This window comes from Poromitra crassiceps (genome assembly GCF_964638095.1).
Source record: "Poromitra crassiceps genome assembly, chromosome: 19".
Classification (NCBI taxonomy): Eukaryota; Metazoa; Chordata; class Actinopteri; order Beryciformes; family Melamphaidae; genus Poromitra; species Poromitra crassiceps.
In genome coordinates, this window is record NC_139646.1 from 1,705,228 (window position 1) to 1,732,520 (window position 27,293).

At 42.7% G+C, this 27,293-nt stretch overlaps 1 protein-coding gene across 1 annotated transcript; it reads right to left on the bottom strand.

Moving 5' to 3' along the window:
- Window positions 1–1,835: 1,835 nt before the first annotated feature.
- Window positions 1,836–27,040, bottom strand: LOC310793451 (coiled-coil and C2 domain-containing protein 1A-like; the record flags this gene model as incomplete). The annotated part of the gene is made up of 27 exons (XM_083655260.1): window positions 1,836–1,868; window positions 2,317–2,364; window positions 2,468–2,544; window positions 2,686–2,812; window positions 2,917–3,138; window positions 3,611–3,766; window positions 4,263–4,353; window positions 4,442–4,593; window positions 8,020–8,078; window positions 8,172–8,245; window positions 10,801–10,917; window positions 12,964–13,022; window positions 13,334–13,456; window positions 14,557–14,652; window positions 14,900–14,976; window positions 15,159–15,258; window positions 15,828–15,961; window positions 16,052–16,124; window positions 16,773–16,900; window positions 17,466–17,564; window positions 17,880–17,952; window positions 18,061–18,170; window positions 22,283–22,598; window positions 24,827–25,069; window positions 26,035–26,141; window positions 26,589–26,727; window positions 26,984–27,040. The coding sequence occupies 27 exons, from the start codon at window positions 27,038–27,040 to the stop codon at window positions 1,836–1,838; spliced, it is 3,090 nt and encodes a 1,029-aa protein (XP_083511386.1).
- Window positions 27,041–27,293: the final 253 nt, after the last annotated feature.

Sequence of the window (27,293 nt, forward strand, 5' to 3'; positions counted from 1 at the left end):
TGCGGATTGAGAGGACAACCATTTCTGAAATCTGATTGCAATCAGATTGGAATCTGATGGCAGAAAACGCATGTTAACGCCAGGTGTAAATGGAATCAGGTTGAAGTGATAAAATACAATCTGATTGCAATCTGATGGCAGAAAACGCATGTTAACGGCAGGTGTAAATGGCCTCACAGCATATGTTGCATTTTCCAATTGACAGCACAATGGACTTCATGTTATTTGTGAAGCAGCTGAGGAAATCAAGAAGAGCAGCCTTTAACACATTCTTCTGAAGAACCTGTGAAGGCATCAGTGTTGACGGCAAAGACGAAGACATCCACAAAGAGGAGGAGGAAGAAGCAATCCATCTCCACAGCTGAGCTTGTACCACCTCCTCCCCTGCCCTCCGCCCCCACAGGCGTCTCGACGACTCGTCTCCTTGGCGACACAAACACTAATCCCTCATTATGGGATGTAGCCGCGGCGCGCCTGGAGCCCCGCTTTTATTCCCATATCACACCTCTCCAAACGGAGCAGATTACTGTAATCTGGGAATACTGGAGCAGACAGATTAGATTAAGCGCATTACACACACAAAATATGGGAAGGGGTTAAAAACACCTTTGTCCGTTCAAGGGTTACACACTTTCTTTCTCTCTCATACACACACACAAACGCACGCACGCACACGCACGCACACGCACACACACACACACACACACACACGCACGCACGCGCGCACACACACACTTTTGGTCATCTATGGACACCAAAGGACTCCTTTTGAGCTGGTGTCTAATGTAAATCCAGGTAACGCTTTCAACTCTTAAAGGAACACTCCGCCCATTTTCAACCAGCTTTGTATCATTAGAACATCAGTAGTATATCAGAAAACTGTAAACTGTTTTGAAGTCCGTCATTTAATTTGACAGTTATTGAGTGTTAAAGTGTGGACCAGTGACATCACTGGTCCACACTAACTCAAATTAATAACTCATTAACTCAAATCAACTCTCAATAACTGTCAAACTAGATGAATGACAGAATGTTTGACAGTTATTGAGAGTTGATTTGAGTGAATGAGTTATTCATTTGAGTTAGTGTGGACCAGTGATGTCACTGGTCCACACTTTAACACTCAATAACTGTCAAATTAAATGACAGACTTCAAAACCGTTTACAGTTTTCTGATATACTACTGATGTTCTAATGATACAAAGCTGGTTGAAAATGGGCGGAGTGTTCCTTTAAGAGAAAGAAGAGAATTAAGATAGAGGATATTATATCATATAAGGTGTTTTGATAGAGGATATTATATCATATAAGGTGTTTTGATAGAGGATATTATATCATATAAGGTGTTTTGATAGAGGATATTATATCATATAAGGTGTTTTGGAGGCAGTTTTCTGTAGTGTTTGTTTTGTTTCTAAGTGCAAATACACCTTCCTCTCTCACTGCTGCTCTTCATGATGTTTTAATGCTCTCTTTAATTTCTGGATCCCTTTGTAATTACAGAATTACCATGACGGGTATCTAACAGAAAATGACAGGTTCTGAAATCCACGGGCACCATAAGGGTTCTTCATGCACTTGTCATAGCAGCATGGAGCAGCAGCATACAATCATGCTTAAGGTGCTTCAAGCTGGCCTTGTAGTGTGTGTGAGAGAGAGAGAGAGAGAGTGTTAGAGAGAGTGTGTGTGTGTGTGTGTGTGTGTGTGTGTGTGTGTGTGTGTGTGTGTGTGTGTGTGTGTGTGTGTGTGTGTGTGTGTGTGTGTGCGCGTGCGCGCGTGTATTTCTGATATAACAGTGCTCCAGCCACCTCTCCACTCCCTTATTCCTGCTCCTCTCATACGGTGCGTTTCCTTTTCAGTGATTCCAGCTGCAGCAGAAAGAAAAGGGAAATTCAAGGAATTTTCAATGAGTTTCCAGCCTTCAGGCCCAATTCCCTCAAATTCAAGGACCCAACAGTTTGAGACACTGATCAAGGTTAATTCATGTTACGACACTGAGAATTTTTATAATAGGAAATAGCAGGCTTTACAGAGGCTCACAGACTACAATTAAAAAGAGAGAGAGGCTTGAATGTGTGAACACTTTTCAACCGTGCTGTGCTGAACTTACTAACATTAAGTGTAAAAAAAAAAGAAAATCAAACTTGCATTTCTATTCTTGCACAAAATACATAAATTCAAGCACTTTCAATGACCCATGTCTATGTCTATTTTGAAAAACCTTCAAGGCCTTGTTCCCCCCTCCCTCAAATTTACAAACTTTCAAGGAGCTGTGGGAACCTAATAGTATATTGATGGTATATTGACAGTCTTTACCTCATTCTCTACCATCTTCAATCTGGCCAGGGCATCCTTGGCAGCTTCCTATTAAAAAAATGGAAGGCAAAAGAAACTTGACACAAGAACAGACACGTACACACAAACACATGCGTGTAGCAGCGTGTAGCAGCTCTGACCCTGTACTCACCCGGTTGCCTTGGCTGGAGAATTTCTTCACCGAGTCAGCAAGTCCGTGGGCAAAGCGCCGCAACACATTTTCATATTCTATAGAGATAATGGTGAAAGAAAATGTGCTTCACATGTAAGAGAAATGTATTTCTGATTGGATGAGACACATACAATATGATATTGATCATTAACAATGCACTTACAGTATGTGCATATGCTGGTATGTGTGTGTGTTACCTGTAAACAGAGCAGGAGAGCCTCTCTCTAGATGTGCTTTCTGCCACTGCAGTCGGTGTACAACCTCTTTGTGTTGCTGGAGGAGGTCAGGTGGGGGATCCCGTCGGTTCTTCCGGTAGTCTGCAATCTGACGGACAGGCGGAATGACTGACAAGACCTTCAACCAATTGCAAGCTTCAGAGATGCTGTGGATAGGCTCAGGACCCCCCCCCCCCCCACACACACACACACCTTTCTCTCCAGCCTCTCCTTGTCAAAGTGCAGCAGGCTGAAGCTGTGGAGTTTGTACTGTGGAGGCGAGTTGCTGGGATGACTGCTCCTGCTGCTCGCCTCACTCCTGCTGCTCGCCTCACTCCTGCTGCTCGCCTCACTCCTGCTGCTCGCCTCACTCCTGCTGCTCGCCTCACTCCTGCTGCTCGCCTCACTCCTGGGTCTGGACCGAGGAGATGGAGCCTGATACAGACAAACACGCACACGGACGTCACTGAACTCGCTCATTCGACATCATTTCATGCCATTGTTGCAGCTTTTGCTACAGCAGCATTTACTTTGGCGGCAGTGCATACAAACCACTTTTAAAGCAGCCCTCGTAATCTGGGCTTTTTCAAACGATGCTTTCTTGCAAATCGTTAGTTTACTCAGCAGAATGGGAGTAAGAACTGGTGAACCTGGTAACTGACATGGACAGCTGTGCATCCCTGCTTTTTCTTCCTATACACAGGAAAATCATGGTCTTGATTGGGCTGGTGACTGGTGCAGAGAATCAACTTCCCTTTTTGAGATGTTTAAAAAAAAAAGCTGAACAGGGTGATGATGAGGTAATCAGAGGTGGGCTTTAAGCTGTCATTTGACTGTCTGTCTTGGCTCGTGTCTCAGCTTTCTTTCCCTGCATCGAGCGTTGCCCTCTCGTCCGCCCTCTACTTACCCGTTCCTTTTGTCTGTCCGGAGGAGAGGGGGAGGAGAGGGGGTCGAGCACCAGCCACTTCTCTGTCAGCGTCTGGAGCTGAACTCCTCCCAGAGGCTCTCTGATCTTCACCCTCACCTCCAGCTTGCCCCCTGTGGATTTACGTCCATCCAGCACCTACAAACACATGCCCGCAGTTAGATCAGGTTGGTGTGTGTTAGCCTGGGTAAACCCATCCCCCACGTGACCTGCTCTCAGACCTGTTCTCAGTCACTACGTGACTAGTGAGCAGGGTCTGTCTGAGAGCAGGTCACTGGGGGCTGGGTTTACCCAGGCTACAAAAGAGTAGAAATGCTGGAGAAATTTCCTTGCTTTACATTTTTTTAATTTATTCTTATTTATTCTACTTATTTGACTATTTTCACAGTCGAGTTGAAATATTTATTTCAATTTACGTCAATGTTTTTTCAACACCTTTCGTCTTTTTCGTCTCACTTTTCATTTCCCATGATTCCCTTGAAGACTTGCACTGTTCAGCAGTGAAGGATTTGTTCAGTTTGCAATGCCTATTGAACCTAAAGCCTCGGACTTCAACTGCTCAATATGAATACGCGTATTGTTACACCTCTAGTGTGCATGCATTTACATTTGTTTGCATATTATCAGCACTCACTTCTATAATATCTCTGATCTCACACTGGTTTTCAAGCGCCTCCAGCTTCAGCTGAGCATTGCCCACTACCTTGTCCGTCTTAAACAGCCCCCTGTAACACACAGAGGAGAGATTACAATTACAGCATATATCACAGAGGTGAATAGAGAAGCATTTGCCTGAACTATGTTTCTCTTTACCCCTTGTGGACGATCTCAAACTTGATGCCTTTGGACTGCACCACTCGTTTGAAACCTCGGTGGGAGCGGTTGATGTTAAGTTTGAACTGCTCCTTAAACTCTGGACTGTTGGTGTTCTTCACCGTGCTCGTTTTGTCCCTCTGGGCCTCCTCCTACACACACACACACACACACACACACACACACACACACACACACACAGACACACACAATTATTAAAAAAGAAAAAGACGCTGCCTAGACATTGACAGGGTGAATGTAACATAGCGTAGCGCTGGACTATACTATATTGATATTGTGATATGAGATTGTCTTAAATTTTGGATATTGTAATCTCGTGATATGGCATTAGGCATAAGTGTTGTCTTTTCCTGGTTTTAAAGTCGAGCTGAACCCAAGAATGACTTTTCTTTTCTTTTAGTTCAAATACCTGGGTATGCAGTGCACCTATTTAATAGTGTATGCAAAACAAATCACAACAATCTAATTTCTTTAGTTTCTCACACTTTTTCACATCAAAAGTTCGTTTTTCAAGATTTCATTGATAACAGTAATTTACAGTTTGCTGACGTCACCTAGTACTATCAAATTTCTACCCCATTTCAACCAATCATATCACGACATGCAGCTGTCAATCAAATCTTCATTTCTGGATAATTCTCTCTTCCAAATGAAGTTGAAAATGGCGCCTAGTGCCTCTCATCTGGCAGAATTCCTATCCCATAAACTAACTACTTACTTGGCCAATTTTTAGAAACATGAACAAAAAACAAAAACTATAATCTCTAAGAATGCAAAGAAATGTAACTGGCTCGTTAAAACGTGCATTCCAGGGATATCGTATCGTTACAGCAGCGATAATGGCGCGCGCATCCGAGAGCTTGGTTGTCAGGGGTCGCACTTCGGAGATTCCAGGCCGACGTGCTGCACTCTCCGCTCGGCAACACGAAGGCAGCTGGCTGCCTGCGGGTCGCTGACATCCACTCCTCCCATCAAAAGGCTCTTCCCGAGGGGAGCGCCACAACACACTGAATCCCACTCGATTTGGAGGCGGAACACGCCAGGATTGGCCAAAGCCCAATCCAGCCCCCCGAAATGTCAAATAAAATCATCGACGTGATACTATGACCCGCCTCTCAACCTGTCATCTTAGACAAACTATGTTTTCAGTCTGAAACAGACTCATTATGCAGCACGTGACCAACAGGTTCAGTTCCACTTTAAAGGTTGCATTACAGTAAAGTGATGTCATTTTCTGAACTTAACAGACTGTTCTAGCTGCTGTATTTTATATCCTTTACCCACTTAGTCATTATATCCTCATTACTGAGGATTATCAAAAATCTCATTGTGTACCGGTAAATACTTTTATGAAAGCACTAAGTTACAACTGAACATGTAGCCCACTTTGTACTGATATCATGTATCGTCATTCAGCCTAAAAACAGCAAGATATGATTTTTGGTCCATGTCACCCAGCCAGCCCTAACGGAACGTCCACAGCAACAGTGAAATCTCCATTGAGTGCCTAAGTGTCTAAGATGCATAAGGCAAGAATACGAGCTGGTAAACACCTGTATTCACAGTGATTCCATCAACAGGTCTCCGACAATGACTCAGCCTCTGTTTGGAGAGAACTGAGAGGCGTTATTGCAGGAAAAACACGCCCTGCGGCCGCCTACGCAGTGTTCATGTGCCAGGATTGGCCAGGAGCGAGCCAATACGCCACAGTGTTCATTTTTGAGAGCTCAGGTTCACACATAGTGCACATCTCCCACACACTCTGCATCCATGAAGCGATCTCATTAACCAGCTGAATTAATCTTCATAGCCGACATTGAAATAAATTATGGTCACGTACGTTCCTTAATGCACCATGTGAATGCTAACGGGGCTTCATTGGATCAACATCGCCCACCTGAAGCGACCATTCCTTTGTTCATGAACGCAAACCATGCAACGAATATTACAACACTAACGTTAACACTATAAAGGCTAGTATTTTATTATAGCAATTGCGCTACCCAACTTGTAGAATTGTACTAGAATCTTTGTTGAAACATTGTTTCGCTGTCGCCTTGATCGGATTTGTGCAGTGATCCTAGGCTAGGCCTAGGCTACTTCCGGCCCCTTTTCAAACAGTTCGCCTTTTTTTTATGTTGGAGTTTACGTATTTTCCTTTTGCTGAAGTCTATTGGACTGTTATGTTTACTGGTTTTTTCATTTTATGTATTGTTTTAACGGTTTGAAATAAATCGTTTCAATCAATCAATCAATCCCCACAACCCTGTAATCAAACATGAGTGGAATTAACGCCCTTGGGGGGCATTTGCACTGGCATCTGAGGGGCAAACTCTGAAATATGACTATTTTTGGAGTTGATGCAGGTAAACCTCTGCTCTTTTTTCTCACAGGGCTTTTGTTTGAGTCTTGCAATCAAGTCCGATTTTCTGAGAAAGAGCATACATTTTAGACCATAGTATAGCGAGGCAAAGTGACCGCCTACTTCCTGCTTCAGCACTGTACCAGAGATTTTCATCCGCCATTTATTTTCACATGGACATTTCGTAAAATGCTTATAAAAATAGTTTTACTTGGTCAAACCTAACGGTTCAGCTATATTTCGAATCGGGAGAGACCATAGAACATTTTACTCTGACCAAAACTAAAAAACAACATTGAAAAAATATTTTCTTTAAATCCGCGATTTCTTAACGTTTTGGTCCGAGTGAAATGTTATGTGGTCTCGCCTGTTTCCAAATATATCTGAAGCGTTTGGTTTGACGAAGTAAAACTATTTTTATAAGCATTTTACGAAATGTCTATGGGAAAATAAATGGCGGATAAAAATCTCTGCTACAGTGCTGAAGCAGGAAGTAGGCGGTCACTTTGCCTCTCTATTCACAGTAACGTTATTCTATTGCAGAAATCTGCATAGGCAAACATGAGGAGATAATACCTGCTGTTGCAATTCAGAACCTAACATGAAATGGAGAAAGGGAAAAATACATGGCCAGCCCAGAATGCAGGACATTAACTTCGAATTTATTTCAAATTTATTTATTATTTTTTGTTTTTGCTCCAAATGAAATGTGTTTTGGTCACTCACAATTCAGTAGGTCACGGGTTGACTTGGTTCCAGCCTTAAAACTCGTTATAAGGATTTTTCAAAATGTCTATGGGAAAAAATGATGGGAAACTCACTTCCGGGGCAAGAGATGTCATGTGACTGTTCAGCTCTATAAGGACTCTACTACCACCCCCACCCCCCCAAAACAGACCAGAATTCCAGAATCCCTCCCCCCCCCCCACCCATCATATCTCACTTTAACCCATTGATACCTGATGCAGCATTTGCGTGTATATCCCTCATTTGTGTGCGTATCCCTTTAAGACCGTGAACCGCGTTAACGCGGTTCACGGTCTTAAAGGGATACACACACAAATGCTGCATCAGGTATCAATGGGTTAATGATATATTGGACTGCACGTTTGATTTCTTTGTGATTGTCTTTCTTTATTGTTTTTGTCTTCTGACTATTGATGTGACCTCTGAATCTGAATAAGCCGTTTCTTACCGCACTGGGGAAATGAAACTCAAACTTCACGCTGGCGTCCATATCACTAGCGGAGACACCTGAGGGGAGGAGAAAGGGAAGTGAATGTATTTAACGGAGGATGCAAGAATAGCGCATGGCGAGTACCTGTACAAAGAGCCAGATCTGCCTACCTGGGGGAGTTGGCAGATTTATGCCCCTGATGACGTACAGCATCATGTCGTTAGCTGTCAGGTTGGGGTAGATCCTACAAAATAAAAGCACAGGTCATCATGACCATTCACAGCCAGCATTGTGAGTAATAAACATCAGTCAGTCAGCATCGGAAGAGCCAAACAGCCTCCGACTGTGAGCTATACTGGGCCAATGCCTGAGTGGCCTAGCTGCTAGCTCCGTTATTTGCTCTTGGTGTGATCCTGGTGCAGAGCCAGTGTGTCAGCGTGAGTCACATTGAGTCATTCTGTGTTCATCTGGCCCACAAGGCTGACTCATACACCACTCTAATCAGGGAGAGCAATCCTCTTTGTGTCCAAAAGAAACAAGTTGGGTTTCCATCCAAAGGTATCGCAAATCTTAATACGATTTTCAGAAAGTGGGCAAAAGAAAATGCGAAATAATGCGTGTTTCCATCTGCTTCGCGAATTATAGAGATGTCAATCACCTCGTGTTTGATGCTGTCTGCCTCTGCTGATCAGCTGCTAGACCCGATACGTACCGTCTTGGCAACAACCAAGCTCTATTAAACACATCTAACGTTGTTCATTTGAGGTTTCTTGATGATCTACAAGTAGGTACAAAGGTACCATAAAATGCCATTTCTGGATTAGGCTACCAGGTGGTGCTCTTCAACTCGGCAAGCAAAACATAATCCATGGAGCAGAGTTACTAAGTGAATACAATTTCATTCAATGCTAGAAGTAAGTCGCCTTAAAGTTAATATTCCAGTCTTCTTCTGTTTAAACACCACGGCGGGCAGTCTAAAAATTGCCCTGCTATTTACCATTATTTACCTTACAAGTGTGTAGCCCTATTGTGTAGGCTACGCCAGAGGTTCTCAAATGTTTTTCAGCCAAGGACCACTTACAAGATAGAAAATCTACCGGGGACCCCCTCATTCTGATTTTGGGCTAAGCTTAATTGTTTCCACGGTAACGTGCAGATTTTTTTTTTTTTTTAATTGATAGGTTTGTTAGATTAGAATATAATCCATGAACCATTTTAGATTTAAAGCATTAAATATTTTCATTGAACTATGAAGCATTTGCAAACAAACATTTATTTATTTATTTTTTCCTGAAAACTTTTGCAAGGTGCCACGGACCCCTGGGGGTCCCCAGACCCCCATTTGAGAACCAATGGGCAACGCCAACATGTCATGTTTTGCAGTGATCAAGGCAAACTGCGTGGTTTTTGAATGGAGAGAACGGAATATCGCTTAATCTGTTTCCACTGCACCTATCTCATTTTCCTGTTATCGATACACCCCACTTTTCCACCTTCCTCCATTTTTTTTGCGACATTTGGAGTTGGTTCTTTTTTTCGAATTTTGCAGCGTTTCCACTCAGCTTTTTTATGTGCAAATTGAAATTTTGCAGAAAAACAGGTGGATGGAAACCCGACTACAGTTTCATAATAACACTACTGTCAATGCATGTTGAGTGATGAGATGCAAGGTATGGATATTTATGATGCACCCTGATGTGTCACATAAGACAAAAGCTTCCGCTTCCTTAAAATCACAATGAAATGGCATTTAGACGGTGTCTTACTTCCGTAACATATTTCTGGTTGAAACAGGATGCTTGGGTGGTCACTGGTCACAGTGCAAAAATGTGTTCAAAAGTTCAACAATTGCTGTCACAAATTTCAGTTTCATTCAAATGAATGAATTCCAGCCACTGGAATGCAAGTTTGGGGTCTCATGAAGAGGAAACAGGGTTTCTAGGGGCAAACACCAAAAATGCACCCCATAACCAGGCCTAATGCACCCCCATAACCAGGGCTTCATTTGTGCAGGATCCTGGGACGTCCTTCATCATCTCAGTTTCCTCCTCTCCTCTGTGCCATGTGCTAACCATGATCCCGTGCCTAATTCTAAAAAGATTTCTGTCACTCAATTTTTTCTGTAATCAGCAAAGTCTGATTGTTACCGTAATTCCTTGTGTCAATAATCTTTTTTTATCACCGGTTCAATCAAAGGCTCTGATTTAAAATGTAAGTGTTTGGTTTTCGCTGCCTACGGCATCACACTAGCTTTGCGAGTTCTGTGGGCACGTGCGAGAGAGAGAGCACATAATTCTCAACGGATTTTTGTCATTCAAACAACCCGGAATTAGTTGACCTTTTTTTCCATAAATGTGGCGAGCTGTTTTTACAGTTATATAGCACAGCAGAATGTAAAGCAGCAATAAACATCAATGAGAGAGAGAGAGAGAGCTGGGAGCAGGGAGTTTCTGTTTTCCCCCCGTTTTGGGCGTGGTTTCTGAATGACGACGCGCTCCGCAGTGTCTCTATAGCCAATTTATCCACACGTGACATTTTGAACATTTTTCATAATGGGAGGGGTGGAGGGATATTGGTCAAAAATCTGTTTGGATATCTATTTTACCTACTGGTGTAGGTGGACATAAAAATAGATATCCATGAAGCAACCACTAAAAATAAGCTGGTTTCAAGGAAGTTAAACTAATAGGATTTTTACATAAGAATATGACAGAATGGGGGATTTATTGATAAGTAGGTGTACGTTATGATATGCCATTCATTGTGACTTTAACCATATCACATGAGTTTGTTGCTGACTTGACGGTGTTGAAGGTCCTCTCCTCGGTGTGGCACTTGGGCACCGGGTGGCCCTTGGCGTGGGACTTCCTCAGGATCTCTATGTTGTTCATACTCTCCTCAGCAAGCTTCTCAAACCTGGGGAGAAGAACAGTTGTTTCTTACACTAATCACATCTCACAGGCCAACAGGAGGGCCTGGTTACTGGATGTGATAGGGACCATTCATGTCCAAGACAGTGTGCCGCAGAGCATTGCAGAGAGCACACAACTACTACAGTGTTACATTTTGGAGCTCAAAATCAATGACAGAACCTGATTTGAACAGAACATACATACATACAGAACATGATCTGAGAAAATAAACGAAAAATGACCATCAGCAGCTTTGAATCTGCAGCTCCACGTGTCACGCTTTTTCTGTTTCTAGGCAACAGGAGCATTATGCTAGTAAACTGGTAGCAGAACCCCGCAGGTTACTGCAAAACCATGTAGGTGAAATGAAAGAGTATGTGTTACATGTATGTGAAGATATGTGAATAAAAGTTATGAAGAAATGTTGCACTGCATGTATTATGTTGAGTGGGTGCTCCCAAGGAGGAATACAGTAGAATCACAGTCTGTTTGATAAGTGTCATGCCAGTTACACCTGATGCATTTAATGCAGTAGTCTCCAATGGAAGTCCATTCATTTGGAATGACAGAATGTGTGCCTGCTGTCCATTACACATAGGCTGTATGGATATACAGATGTGTGCTGGATTTCTCCTATGTTTGTGTATGCATGTCAACTAAGCTGGATGTTGCCGTAACCAGCCACTGTCTCTGACTTGTCTTATCACTATACTGCCTTATTGCTTGTTGTGTCTCTTGTTATTTTTGCACTCATATGCCCTGTTATATTTGTACTATGTTGTAAACGGAGTCCACAGCACAAGAATTTCACACGTGATAGTGATGAATTTTGTTATCTGCGAAATTTTCATGATGGAAAACATCTACCAGTGCATCTTATTTGCAGTCAAAATTGATGTTGTAACTAAATCAAAGTTCTACCAAGCAGGACCAATGCTCTAGCCAACATAGATTTATTTTACTTGTTGTGGTATTTTGTAGTAAGCTGGCTTAATACCCCAAAATAAAAACATGATTTTCATCAAGATATGTTTCGTCAGTAGTTTGAGCCACAGGATCCTCACATAAAGCTTAAATTGTAGCAAGATGAAGGCATTATGCTTAAAATGCAAGCTACTGTACAGTATGTAGGCTATATGCAGATTAGGGCATTCACAGACTAGTCGACTAGTCGACTAGTCGACTAGTAAAACCACTAGTCGACACTGTGCTTAGTAGTCGACTAGTCGTTTTAGCAAAAAAAAAAAAAAAAAAAAAAAAAAAAAAAATTTATCTTTAAGAAAGAACATACATGGACTATCATATCCCATATCCCCCACAAAGAACATCAAAACACAACAAAACAAAACAAGAAAACTGCATAAGATACACAATAATCCAAGAACAAACAAGACTATTGGACAAACAACCAAACAAAAACAATGCATTCAAAGTAAATACATAGATCTTGCCCTGTTGGCAGCTAGGAAATGCATAGCTTTAAATTGGAAACCATCCAATCCCCCAGCTGTAGTTCACTGGTGGAATGAACTCTCAAGCTACCATACGTTGGATAACATTTACTACAAGAGCAAAGGCAGATTCTTAGACATCCCCAAAATATGGCAACCACATACAGAGTTTGACTTTAAGAACTTTTTACCCCAGTGTCATTAGGCTTATCAGGATAGGAGCTGAATGCATTGTTTTTGTTTGGTTGTTTGTCCAATAGTCTTGTTTGTTCTTGGATTATTGTGTATCTTATGCAGTTTTCTTGTTTTGTTTTGTTGTGTTTTGATGTTCTTTGTGGGGGATATGGGATATGATAGTCCATGTATTGTATGTCGTGTAAATACCTCATGTTCTTTCTTAAAGATTTAAAAAAAAAAAAAAAAAAAAAAAAAAAAAAAAAAAAAAAATTTTTATTAAAAATAAATTAAAAACGACTAGTCGACTAGTCGACTACCTTTAGGGACGACTAGTCGACTAGTAAAATTCACTAGTCGTGAATGCCCTAATGCAGATATGTGATAACATGCACACAAACACACAAATGAGGAATGCATCTTACTTGACAGTCTCAGCCACGTTGCCCATGTGTGTGAACTGTTGAGAGTAGCCCAGGCACTTCTGTAGATCAAGAAGGAGAACAAGATAAATGGTGTGGGGAGAGAAAAGGACAAAAACTATAGCCGGGTCGGGTCGGGTCGGGCTTTTCAGGCCCCTTGAGAACTCTAGTGCACGGGCTTATTAATAACCCATAATCACAGAGATTATAATGTATCTACTGATTGTTAAAAAAACAGCAAGAGCTCCATTTAGGGAGGTGAACTTAAAATTGAAAATGTGTGTGGAAAAAGGCTGCGAGTCATGTCCGTCTCAGTCTCAGACTACTTTATCGTCCGTTACGTTTTGGGCTGTTAGGCGTTATGCCTCCTAACCTCGTGCTGCTGCCGTAAGAGTTCCATGAGGTGGTTGTACTGCTCACTGGAACGAGGGGAGAGAGGGGAGGCACGCGAGCGAGACAGGGAGTAATCCTCATCACTGACCGGAGCGCTGGGAATCTGCAAGGAAGACGGGGAACGAGGGAGGTGGCGAGAAACAAAACAAACGCACCGTTTAGAAAAAGACAGTGTGCAGGGACAGAGGGACATAAGAAACAGAAGGTGTGCAGAAGCAAACTTCCCCGAATGCTGAACAATTTTCCAACTTTGCCATTGCCGTCACACCCAAAGATATCATTCCCATCACTTACATTTTAAGTTCAATTGATTTTGCGATCCTAAAAATGTACCCCTAGAATTTGCAATCAAGCAATCTGTGTTAGTTTCATAGTTAAAGGGACGCTCATTGTATGATTGCTAAATCAGTCGTATATCAGGAAACGGATACAAAGCTGGTTGAACATCGGCAGTGTTCCTTTAAGGCAAAAAAGAAAAAAAAAAGAAGTCTGATGGCAGGAATACCAGGTGCGGATCACACCAAAATCAAATCAGTTGTTGCTTGTTGCTTGAACCAAGGCCTTTCTGTCCACAATATTGAATGGAAATCCAGTGCTAAGATTGCTGCTAAGACAGCCAGACAAATAAACTAACAGGGGAAGAAACATTAGAAACACAAGCAGAACGAGGAGAAGGCATTAAAGGGTTCTGTACAGAAGAGTTAAACACTGACAGTTTTTGTTCCTTTTAAACAGACAAATGCGTAGTAGATGTCTACTTCTACTACGCATTTGTCAGTTTAAAAGAAAAAAAAACTATCATTTGAAAAAAGAAGCCATAATGAACCTGATTGAGCTAGAGTTAAACACTGAGGCAAAGTGAAAGACAGATGGGAAGAGTGGCAACTGTATGAAGTGCGCGTCCACACACACGCACACACACACACACACACACACACACACACACACACACACACACACACACACACACACACACACACACACACACACACACACACAGATCAAGTATAAGTATTTTTTTATTTCACCCTACAGGTTTCCTTCACTCCATCTGCTGGTCACATTTTCTGTAAACACACCCAACTCCTGTAACAAAATTCCCAACACACACAAAAACTTTCCCTTGAACTTCTCCTAAATAATTATTACACACACATATACACACACACACATATACACACACACACTCGCACAATATTTTACCTTGGAGATATCTACAGGTAGGCCTGACTTGGCAGCATTGATCATGGGGTCGAGTCCCTTGGCGTGTCTGAGGTGCTGTGCTGCTCCAGCCATGTCCTACAATCAGCCAACCAACCAACAGACTCATCAAACCACAACAACCAACAGACTCATCAAACCACAACAACCAACAGACTCATCAAACCACAACAACCAACAGACTCATCAAACCACAACAACCAACAGACTCATCAAACCACAACAAAGCAAAGTTCAACACTTTGAAATAGAATCAACAGAACAGCGGAATGATGACATCTACAAAACAAAAGGATGGCAGAAAGATAGATGGAGGAAAGGAGACCTTCATCTGCTTGGAGCGCAGTGCTGCGCGCACAAACGCCTGTCGCCGTAGCAACAGGAAATCCAGCTGCTGCTGGGCTACAGGGAAATAATTAAGAAAAGTGAAAGTGAAACTCTGCCTTGTGTAAAACACAAACACTTTCTATGACACATACATGCAGGCAGGAATGCACGCACACACACACACACACACACGCACACACACGCACACATACGTACGTACGTACGTACGCACACATACACACACGCACACAACACACCTTTAGATCCGAGTTTGGAGCTTTGAGTAGGAGCTGAGGAGCCTCCAGGGGCCTGAGGAGCTGGAGATTTGGCTTTCTGTGCATGTGGACGCACTGCAGACTAGAGAGAAAGAAGAAATATTTATTTATTTACTTTATTTTAGCGACTGTAAAGCACCTTGAGATTTGTTTTACATTTTAAAGTGTGCTATATAAATTAAAGCCATTATTATTATTATTATTATTATAAGGCGGGAGTTTCTCTCTTACAGCTCGAGGCATTAGTGAGCTTAATATGGACGTGTGCTTATCACTTCATAAACCTATCAATTATATCGGCTAAACATAAAATGTTTAATAGCAAGTTGCTGTTTTTGTAATTTACTATAGAAATACTCTTTGCTTTGATGATGAGTGTGACCATGTTGCAATAATCGTGAGGTGCTGCAGAGTAGTGACAGTATCCTGTCACAGGTTCTCATACAGAATGAAAGAAAAACAACAACACTACTTGACTACAGAAGCTGCCACAGCAAACAACAAAGCATTGCTACATTAGCTGTGCTTTTGGGGGAGCTATCGTTATGTCTGGAAAGCAACCAATCAGGTCGCTTGGCTGAAACTTCATGTTCTATAAATAAGAATTGAGCATTTGGTGGCATCTGTGACTGTGTATAGTTTTTCAGTTACCTTGGCAACATCTCCTGGACTATCCTCTTCTTCCTCTTCTGCATCTCCATCCTGATTGGCTAGTTTCATAGCTGTTTCCAGGACACCCATGAAGTTCTGCTGACCCGCCTCGGAGCCCTGGAGGGGCGGACAGCCTAAAGGAGCGACACACACATAATACAAACTATATGGTGGACAACAGAAACACAAGAGGAACCGATACAAGCCTAGACTCAGAACGTTACCTGGTGGCACGGGTAGTTCAGACAAGTTGACTGCTTTTCCAGCTTTGTGAGCTTTGATGGCATCCTGGTATTGCTGTAAAGGAAGGAGATAATTGACAATAATATTATGGATTAAAAAAGATATGTATCCAATATAATATACAGTATGTATCCACCCTCAGATACTCTCACACCGTTACATATCCATCTGTGAGTGATGTACACTGAATACCTGATGAAGTGTTGGGCACTTTACTTTGTTGTTGTACACACTTTTCCTCAACCTGCTTCATCAACTCTTACTTCAGTTAGTGATTTCCTACATTTCCCAAATGCCCCTCAACAAGCCCCAGACGTAATGTGTCTGAACTTGCTCCATTGAGCTGTGGGTTAGAGAGAGTAAGAAGTCCTTGTGCTGTTTGATTCTGAGGAGCTGAAACCAAAACCTGACCTTGGCCATTAACGTTTTCGATGATTGATTTTTTTCTGCTATTAAAAATAGCTGGATCTTGATGTCAAGTCACACCATCTACATTTGGCCTGTTATCCACCTGAATAAGAAAAATACATCAGCAAAACCAAAATCAATAACTGCTAATGTGTTTTAGGGAAAATGTTCCTATAGTTTAATATCATAATGGATTTCATTTCAAGTGCAAGAATGCTGCTGAAGAACATTGCTTTTGGAACACAGATTTTGGCTCTGAAAATAGATTAGCGTACGCGTAATACTTGTGTGTACCTTGACAATGCGTTGGTGCATGCGGGCCTTGCGGTCATCTCCTTTGCTTTTGGCGCCCTCTGCTGCTGCCTTGTATTTGTCCATCCTCTGCTGCAGGGCTTCTGCTAAACTGCTGGGGGCAGGCAGGTCTTTATGACGCACACACACACACACACACACACACACACACACACACACACACACACACACACACACACACACACACACACACACACACACACACACACACACACACACACACACACACACACACACACAAACAATATGTTTTAAATGCATCACTATACAAATGCAGCATACTGTAGTATGCAACACATTTTTGACAACTGCATTGCACTGACCAGTTAGTAGGACGGATCAGAGCCGTATAATAGAAGAGTTGTGACATCTCCATTCACTCCAATGGACCAGTTTTTTACCTCATAAAAGTCCCCAGAAGTAAGGTTCTGGATTAAGCAGAACCAGCGCTGTCGAGTTGCAGCAAAATGGACCGTTTGTGATGTACTTTGAAAGGGTCAGACATTTAAGGAATCAAATTGTATATTATCAGCTTTATTTTAGCATTCAAACGTAGCGCGAGCCCCCTTCCTGGCAGTTCATTGGCTACATGTCACGCATTTTATTTTGGACCTCCGCTGGCACCACTCCCTTACTAGATTGCTCTGGGACGGATCACACAGAAAGAGGTCTTACCAGCAGCAGCCACCGGGGCCGGTGCAGGAGCAGCAGGGGCGGTAGGTTTGGAGGTAGACTGGGGAGGAGGAGGAGCACGACGTTCTGCTACTGCATCTCCTGCAGAGAGCCAGAGAGCAGCACAAATGACATCAGGTGAAGATTTGAATGATCAACAGGTCGCGATCAGGTTGAGATCAGAAGAGGAGAGAAAGAAAATTGATCAGAAAAATGAACAGTTTCATCCTCCGTGTAGTGTTTGTTAGTATAATTTTGGTATAGTTGTCATTTGTTCTCTCTTCCTTTCGCGTAGCATTTATATAAACTGTTCTAACCTCTGCTGTTGCCATTGTCTTTGCTTCATCCCTTTCTTTGGTTACCTATCCTTGTTAAATTACATTTGATTTGATTGTGATTGAAAGTGGTTCCACTGACCCGGAGGGGGCGGTAGGGAGCTCAGGTCTAGTGGCTCTCCTCTGTCCAATGCCTCCACGAGTACGTCCAGTTTCTGCATGAAAGGAGGTCAAATCCATTATGATTGAATACACACTATCCATTTAAAACTACAACATCTAATCAACCATTTGGCATATTGATCTAATAGTGGTCTTATTACCTTGGAAATGAGGTACTGTCGCTTGGCCAGGTCGGTGTCTCCGCCCTGCTTGGCGTGAAAGGCAGCCATCTTATACTCCCTCTGTCTGGACAACACCGCCGCTTTCAGCTCTGCAAGTGGGGCAAAGAATGGCCGATGAAGGAATAAAGCGAGAAACAGCCTCAACGTAGCCTTGAGTTTAGGACGTTGTCGGCAGCTGCTAGACATACATAGTATACTCTAGTCTAACAGAGGGAAATCCGCGCTTCAGCTGACGAACTGCGGCCAACCCTTTGGTCTTAATGAAGACAACAGTTTATCTTGCTTCCTGTGATTATTCTGTGTTGTATTTGTGATTGATTGATTGTATTTTGTAAGTATTTCCAAGTATTTTCTATGCATTTTTTTCTATGCATTGCTTATATTCAGTCTTGTATTGCCCTGTTTTGCTTCCTGAGTAGAGGCTATGTGGTACCCTCTCATTGGCTGTGTGTTTTGATGACACTCTAACCATGCCCCACCAATAGACCAGAACTGCGTCGCGTCTTCAAGCGCCCAGCTCCAAGGCCGCGCCCCTTTTTAGGGGAAACCCACCATAGTAAACGACGGTACAAGAAGTCGAAACCACTTCAAACAAACTATTTAAAACGGTTTAATTTGATAGAGATATGCCGAAGAGTTGCTGTGTTGTTATAGTTTCACTAACAATAAAAAAACAAACAAAAAAAAAGGTCTGCGATAGGGTAGGCGCATAGGCGTGACACCGTCAATGTGGACGATGCATGTAACCTGGTGGAAACTGGATACAGTGTTCATATAAGGCAAGTACCTCGTGTCGATGTATCTTGCGCATTCTATGGCCGGCCGAGTTGAAATATATTGTCATGTCATGGTGTCTTTGGGTCATTTATAAAGGAAATGAATTGTTATTTTTCTATAGATGTTTTGGGTACTGCTATTTTACATTGAAGTCAACGCGAGTGGCTTGTGTTATCCCCCAAAAAGGGGCGCGGCCTTCAAGTTTTGGAAATTACCCGGATGTGCTGTTCTGGTCTATGAGAGACTGGTTTTATCCTGGTGGGAGTATTTAACCAGTCATCTACACCATGTCTCTGTTTGACTCTGGAGAAGACACTTTGTGTGTCGAAACGTTAGTCTGCTTGCACTTATTAAATTGCCTTAACTTTGACCGTGTGCTCCAGATTGTTTCTTTCTCATGTGTATACTCTAGTCTAGTCTAACGTCACGTCCCAGGGGAGTCCCCGGCAAAATTAGGAAATTGTGCGATTTCATTATATGATTTCAGAGTAGAGGTTAGCCGAAGGACAGAATGTAGTGTATATACTTGATCATAGCTTTCACTCTCTCCTAGGGGTGTCACGATACACTAATTTCACGATACGATACGATACACGATATTGGGTTCACGATAATGATACGATACGATATTTTAACAATATTTTTTTAACAAAAGTAAATAATTTTTATGTATTTATTTATCATTTATTTAACCATGTGAGTCCCGTTGAAATCGAAACCTCTTTTCAAGGGAGCCCTGGGAAAATACTGGAAAAATAGTCTTTCATTTGCAATACACAAAATACAAAACAAATGCTGGAAATTTTTGGAAATTGTTATTATAATAACTAGAAAACAACATGGAAGATAATGCTTCTCTTGCAATAGAATGTGTCACACTGTCACAAACTAAATGTTTGTTGCATGGTGAAAGAAAAATAAAGTATACAATCTATTTCTTAAATAACTCATGCTCAATGGTCCCTAAACTTATGTAATCTTATGTACCCCTTGAGCTGTTTTGGCATGCCAGTAGTAGTCTACCCCCTCACTCATGCGTGTTGATTCTGCTAAATTTGTTCTATCATTATTCAGGAGCAAAAAAACGACGATTTACGATATCATTTTTTTCTGACGATATTGATATCGTGACGTTTCGATATCGCGATATATCGTGCGATGAAATATCGTGACACCCCTACTCTCTCCTGTTAGCTCCCCCATCTACACTATAGTATACTTGCAATGTTCACGTCAGCTGCGTCACATTTTTGGGGAGCCGCACGCCATCTACGGCACGCACGCCCGGCGAGGTGCTTTGGCATCCGAGTATAAATTTGACAGTGGGTAAAATGGAAAGAGGGAGATCATAAAAGAAAACGATGCGACACAAGATGAATTAGTGTGTTTTATTGCTCAAGTGGAGCACAGTGATATTTAGCAGACGGGTGTCTGTCTGTGAGTGGCAGCAGATACTGAATACTGTAACTGTGTATCTATACAAATCAAGTCCACACGGGGTAAATAAGCTGGCCAGTAATCATGCCATCTCTTTGAATAGGGCTGCTGATATGAAAACAGATAGGACCTTTTCAGTCAAGGTAAATACAATTTTCAGTGTTCATTAGAGCGACCAGTGACTCTCGATCTTTACTCCTAAACAAAATGATAAAATGCTGATTTGTGAGAGGATAGTGTGAAGCAACACAAATTAAAATAACGGCATCAGAAAATAGAGGGCTTTTAAATGTTATTGTTTTTTTTACCGTGATACGTATACCGTAAATTCCGGACTATAAGCCGCGGCTTTTTTCCCGTTTTTTGGCCTTTTTTGGCCCCTGCGGCTTATATAACGGTGCGGCTTATCTATGAATTTTTTCCAAAAAAAAAATAAAAAATAAAAAAATCTCTCTTTTTTAGCACTCTTTCTAACTATAAATCCACTTCTGTTTTAATTTCCTCTCTTGCCCTCTTTTCACCACACCACGGACACTGTGTGCACTGTAAAAAAAAACACAGGTGGTGTTGTGTTATGTTGTTTTGTTGAAATGTTAATAAATGGGAGCTTCCTCAAACAGCCATCTCTTTCCCGACAATCCCCTCTGTGCATGAATGAACCCTTACATATGGTAATTAAACAGCAGACGAAGCAATCACCGCCATGAATGAGGAAATGACTCACCTGCTGGAGGCTGGAGATACACGGCTTGGGCTTAACTTTTACTCCGTGAAACACTATCGATTAAGTCCGACATCGCTCAGAGGTTTTGAGCAGCTTGAAAACAAGTTTGAAAACGTGCAGAAGTCCATCCACTCACTCACTAAAGAAAATAAGGCAACCGTGAACAGAGTTTCTAATGCGGAAAAGCGCATCAGCGCACTGGAGGACAAAAACAACACAGTGAGTCCGAAAATGGATAAAATGCAAAAACAAATCGAAACCCTGCACACGCAGGTTGATGACTTAATCAGCAGGAGTAAAAGAAATAACATTCGCCTGATCAATGTAAAAGAGGAGCTGAGATTGGTGACATGGACGCTTTCCTTGGCAAAATCCTGTGTTACATCCTGGACCTGAAGGAAGGCGAGAAACCACAGTGGACAGGGCACACCGGGCGCCTCGGCCACGTCCAGACCCCGGCCTGACACCGAGGGCCATCTTCATCCGCCTACTCCGCTGGCCCGACCGTCAACTCATCCTCCAGGCTGCGGGGAAGAAGCCTCTTCCCCGCAGAAGGGTACGCGCTTTTTCGTCCGGCAGGACCTCTCCGCGTTGGTGCAACAGAAACGCGCAACATACAACAGCATCATCGAAAAGGTTAAAGTCAATGGATATCGCTTTGGCGTACTGTACCCAGCGAGACTCGTCATAACCATTGATGGACAGCGGCGGAACAAGAGCTCAAAGTGAAACTGCCGAATATCTTTTGAGTTGGACTGGTCAATAGTACTGTGAGTAACTAAAATAAAAAAATAAAAAACGGAATTCTCTCTTCTTTAGCACTCTTTCTAACTATAAATCCACTTCTGTTTTAATTTCCTCTCTTGCCCTCTTTTCACCACACCGCGGACACTGTGTGCACTGTAAAAAACAACACAGGTGGTGTTGTGTTATGTTGTTTTGTTGAAATGTTAATAAATGGGAGCTTCCTCAAACAGCCATCTCTTTCCCGACAATCCCCTCTGTGCATGAACCCTTACATATGGTAATTAAACATTAAAACACAAAAAAAAAAAAAAAAAAAAAACATTAAAACACCCGCGGCTTATAGTCCGGTGCGGCTTATATATGAAAAAAACAGTCAACTTTGCAGGTGCGGCTTATACACCGGTGCGCCTTATAGTCCGGAATTTACGGTATATATATATATATTAATACTGGTTAATATCCCATCCCTAACTGCTGCATCATCAGTAAGCTGTGTGTGGACATGAGCATGTGTACCTGAGTGCCGTGCGTTTGGCTGGTTGGGGGTGAGCGGAGAGATAGCAGGTGTGTCTGGAGTGATGGCAGCAGCAGGCTTCTGTGGCGTGGTCAGACTGTGAGGTTTAAAATTTGGAGCCGGAGGCGGAGCCTCCCTCAGAGGTTTCTGATTGGTGGGAGGGGACGGCATCAGTGCTGGCGCTGGCGGTTCCCGTTCCTTGATCAGTTCAGACTCAGCTGTGAGGTTGGGCTTTCCACCTGTAGCAACAGGAGGTGGGATCTCCTCCTCGTTGATCGGTTTCCCTTTCCTGACAGACACCAACATGGACTGCAATGTCTAAAAGAAGAGAAGAATAACGAACAGACATCAGACATCAACATCAAAGAAAAAATACATAAAAAAGTAACAACGGTAACAGTATATCCAATCGCATATCCAATAGCGTATATACCAGGGCTCTTCAATCGGCGGCCCGCGAGTGCCCCCCCCTGTGTGGCCCGCGCTGGAATTGCAATTTTATTTTTATTTTTTACAGTGCACCTGAACACAACATGCAATGAATAAGTGTCCAAATGTTCATGTCATTCTGGGCAATACTCCACTTCTGTTATAACATTTCAGTCTGGAATATAGAATATCTTTCAATAATCTTTATGACTAAAAGGCTAAAAGTAATCTCATGTGTAAGAAGTTACTGTCCTACATTGAAGTTAAAATTTAAATAATTAACTTGTTGGTTTTGGTTGGTTTGGTTTTATTTAGCTTCAAGAGTGCATTTTTGTTCTTGTGTGACCCTCAACAGGCTTTCAGAATCCACGGCCACTTACTGATACTTGTGCTTAAATTAAGCCACTCATATTCTCGTTTATTTCAAGAACAACATTTTGGCTAGTGGAAATTCTAATTGGCTGGTAACTTTGAAATCTAACAACCATATTGGCAGGTGATCAAAAAAGTTAATTTTAAGCCCTGCAGGGAGAGCAGGTGGTGACATCGGAGTGAGAAAAGGATCAAATATTGGTGGTTAAGACTGAATAATGACATCACAACTGTTAATTTAAAATTAGTTATTCCTCTAAACCTGCCTTCCGGCACCGTTCGGCCCCCAGCCCTCGGCCCTCAGCAAAATGTTGCCCTTGGTGAAAAGTAATTGAAGACCCCTGGTATATACAGTCTTAGATTGATTTATGAATGGCAAATCTAGAAATTTCAAATGGGGGCACGGTGGCGCAGTGGTAGCGCTGTTGCCTCTAGGGATGCAGCAGTATACCGTTTGAAGTTATACCGCGGTTTGAAAACGTCACGGTATCAAAACCACTAAAATTTGCCGTCAACCTTGCCGTCATACCTTCCCCACAGTATCAGCTGTTTCCCCAAAACAAAGTGCCCAGGTCACTTGCAGAGTGCAGCTTACGTGGCCCCTCCCCCTGGCTACATGCCTACCTAGACTAGAGCACAGTAGAGAGGAGCCGCAAGGACCCCCCTGAACTTTCCCCCATCTAAAAAGACGACGTCGGCGGCTGTATGGGAATATTTCGGCTATTGTAAAAACACAAATGGTCCGCAATACCGTGATACCGTGAAACCGTGGTATTTTTGTCCAAGGTTATCATACCGTCAAAAACTCATACCGTTGCATCCCTAGTTGCCTCACAGCTAGAAGGTCCTGGGTTCCATTCCCGGTGGGCGGGGTTTAAAAACAAATGACAATGAGGCAAGAAAAGACAGTAGGCTACTCTAATATCCAACCTAAAACTAACTTTATCATGGACTCCAGGACTTAGTATAAAATAACTACTACAGTCCATGTTGTCCACAGCTGTCCGAGTGCACGTCCTCTCTCTGGGGTATATCCAGGGCTTCACCCGCCGCAGACCTAACAGGTTGTGTTTTGAAAGTGAAACTAGTATTTCTGACCCTGTGCATAGCCTACCATGTGTTCAACTTGTTTTGTCTGTGCAGTGCAGTTCATCCCGCTGCTGCACAGCACTGCAATGCTGTAACGTGACTGTGTCTTGAGCCTGCTGTCAGTTACAGCTGTGGTTCTCAAACTTCTTCACATCAAGGCCCCCAAACTGAAACAATTAGACCACGGACCCCCATTTGATAAGATTTTGTCCCAGGGTCCCAGATCTAAGATTTTTGCTTTTAGATTTTTTTATTCTAGAAGGAAGAAGATCCCGCACACTAGTCTTGCTCAGCATGACTTTTTTTTATTAAACAGACGCAACGTTTCGGTCCAATGGACCTTTGTCAAGTGTTTAACTGATACTTTCCAACGCACCTGCTCCAGAGGGAATTGGATGTGTGAATATCTCCTTTAAAAATATTTTTTATTCTAGAAAGTGTATGAAACCCATGACCAAAGTCATATATTCTGTCATTGTGTTACATACGGATGGAATTATAGTAAAAATTAATTATTCCCCTTTTTGTTGGGACCCCCTGGAACCCCTTCAAGGACCCCACTTTGAGAACCACCTAGCTACAGAACTTCCTCACTCAGCGCCTCACTCACTCAGCCGACACACACACACCGTGGTCTGCACAGATTCTGTACTTACCTTTAATCCACGGTCACATCTTCGAGCTTTGCTGGACTCGCCTGCAGCCTTGGCATTGGAAATGGCTGTCTTATACATGTCAATGCGCTCCACAAGGCAAGACTCCAAACCTGTCGCACCACTGGGAGTAGTAGGAGTGGAGTGGGGAGTGATGCTGTGTCTGGGAGCGGCTGGGGCAGTGGCAGGAGGGGCAGCATGGGGAGTTTCTTCATCATCATCTTCCAAAACCTCATTCAGTTCCGCCTACAAACATTCACACAGTTCAGAGGTAAATGGTGATATTGAGAAACTTCTAACCTTAGGGGGCATTCTCTTGTAAAATGATTATAAAACAAGAGCGAATTTGCAATAGCTGCGACGACATTATGTCAATTTCCCAAAATGCAGGATGTGGGGACAGCCCACTCTATTCTGCATCTCTCACCCTGCATTTCGAAATTTGCCCCCAACGCCCCCTTTTAGCCAATTGCCATGAACACAAACATACACCTTCACTCTCGCACACACACAAACACAAACACACACATTTTAATTGTGCCATGAGATACACGTATTTGTCAATTTAAAAGATAACTGCAAGTCAAGAAAGTCACATTTGTCATAAAACTGTTGCACATAAGTTATAAATCAGAAAGACTACACACAACCAGTGGCGTAAGTGACGTCTCTCCCTCCAGGCCATGTTGGTGTTAGTGTGACGTATATTGTGCGAGATGAGAGATGTAGTTGATTCAGTGGTTTTTCAGTTTTACAACAAACTGCGACTTTCTTGACATGCAATGTGATCTTTTACATTGACAAAATTGACATATGGACTTCGTGGCACAGTTCAAACGGGATCACAAAAAGTATTGTCTCTTATCGTTCATCACCGCCATTCATATTATTTTTTTCATGGCTGGTTTGTAGCTGGAAAAAAAAGAGGATTCCCGCACACTGTCCTTTACTTGCAATCAACTTTATTATAACAACGTTTCGGTAAAATCGTATCATCAGGTTCGTAGCTGAAGCAGGAAGTAAGCGTTGGCCAATAGGCATGAACACAAACACACACACTTGATCTCCGTGCCAAATTTCAGCCTCCTAGGGCGAAAACTGTGCCCGCTAAAGGGTGGTGAACTTTTTGTGGACCGACCGACCGACCAACCAACCGAGTGACCTTGAGTGAGCTGGTCGCAGCTAAAAAAAGGGAAGGAATGGTCTGTTACCAATAGGTCTGCATCATCATCCAAATCTTCATCTCCTACTTCTTCATCGTCAAGATCTTTCATACAGAGCGCTGCCATTCGCTCTATTTCAACCATGGCAACAGGAGCTAGATACAGCCAAATACAATAGAAGCATAATTAGATTATCTAGCAGCAGCAAGTTATTGAGGGAGTAGTACCAAATCAAATCACTAGAAATCTATTGTCATGTGGATAAGACAGACAGCTCAAATTGTGCTTTTCATTGTGCTATATCCAGCTAATTTCCAGATCTTCTATAGACGGTTTTCACCAGAGCACAACCCCACAGCACTTCCTTTTTCTCAGCATTCGGCAAACTGCAGAAATATTCACTCGACATCGTTACTTTTGTTTTCGCCGCTCAGCTGTATAGACGGTTTGCATGGAATGGTCAGTCCTGCACTTGAATGTTTTTTTTTCTTTTATGTCCATAGCAAACACTGCAACAGGAAGTGAGTGGGGGTTCAATTTAGAATGTTTTTGTTGTCAAGTTAAAACCGTCTATAAAAGAAAAATGTGCGATTCTTTCTCACCTCTGCCTTCGCCTTTCTTGCCTGGTGACCTCCCATCTCCTCCTCCTCCCATCAGGACCAGAAGCTCTGCCTCCAGCTCTTCCTCGTTTCCCCCATCATCCATCCCGCCATCTGGGGAAAGGTCAAGGAGCAGCCCCATCTAAGAGAGCGAGAGATAGACAGACAGACAGACAGACAGACAGACAGACAGAGACAGGAGGAGACAAGACACACACAGATGGAGACAGACACAGACACAGGAACAGAGACAGATAGAAAAAGAGGGAAACAGAGAGACAGACAGAGAGAGAGAGAGTGTGAGTGAGTTGCTGAATTATCCATACCTGCTGTATTGGTATACCTACTAAGGTGACTGAATTGAAGATACCATAATCATTTAATATTATGGGCAGTACCTGTTTGGCTCGCGCTGCCCCTTGACCCCGGACAGGGGGGTTCCGACTGCGACTCATTAGACTGCTAGTTAGCTAGAGGTGACTGACAGCAACTGAGCCGAGAGGGAACAGAGAGAACATGTGCGTACAGACAACACCATCCACTCTTCATACTGTATGACTTACATCGGACATTTATAGCAGTTGCACAGTTTACCATTTGGAATACTAATTTAAACGTGCATAATGTCATCGAGGGCTCCACTAGTTAGTTACGTTAGCTAACAGCTAGCACGAGATTTGATAAACAATGTCAGTGCAACAAGCGAGC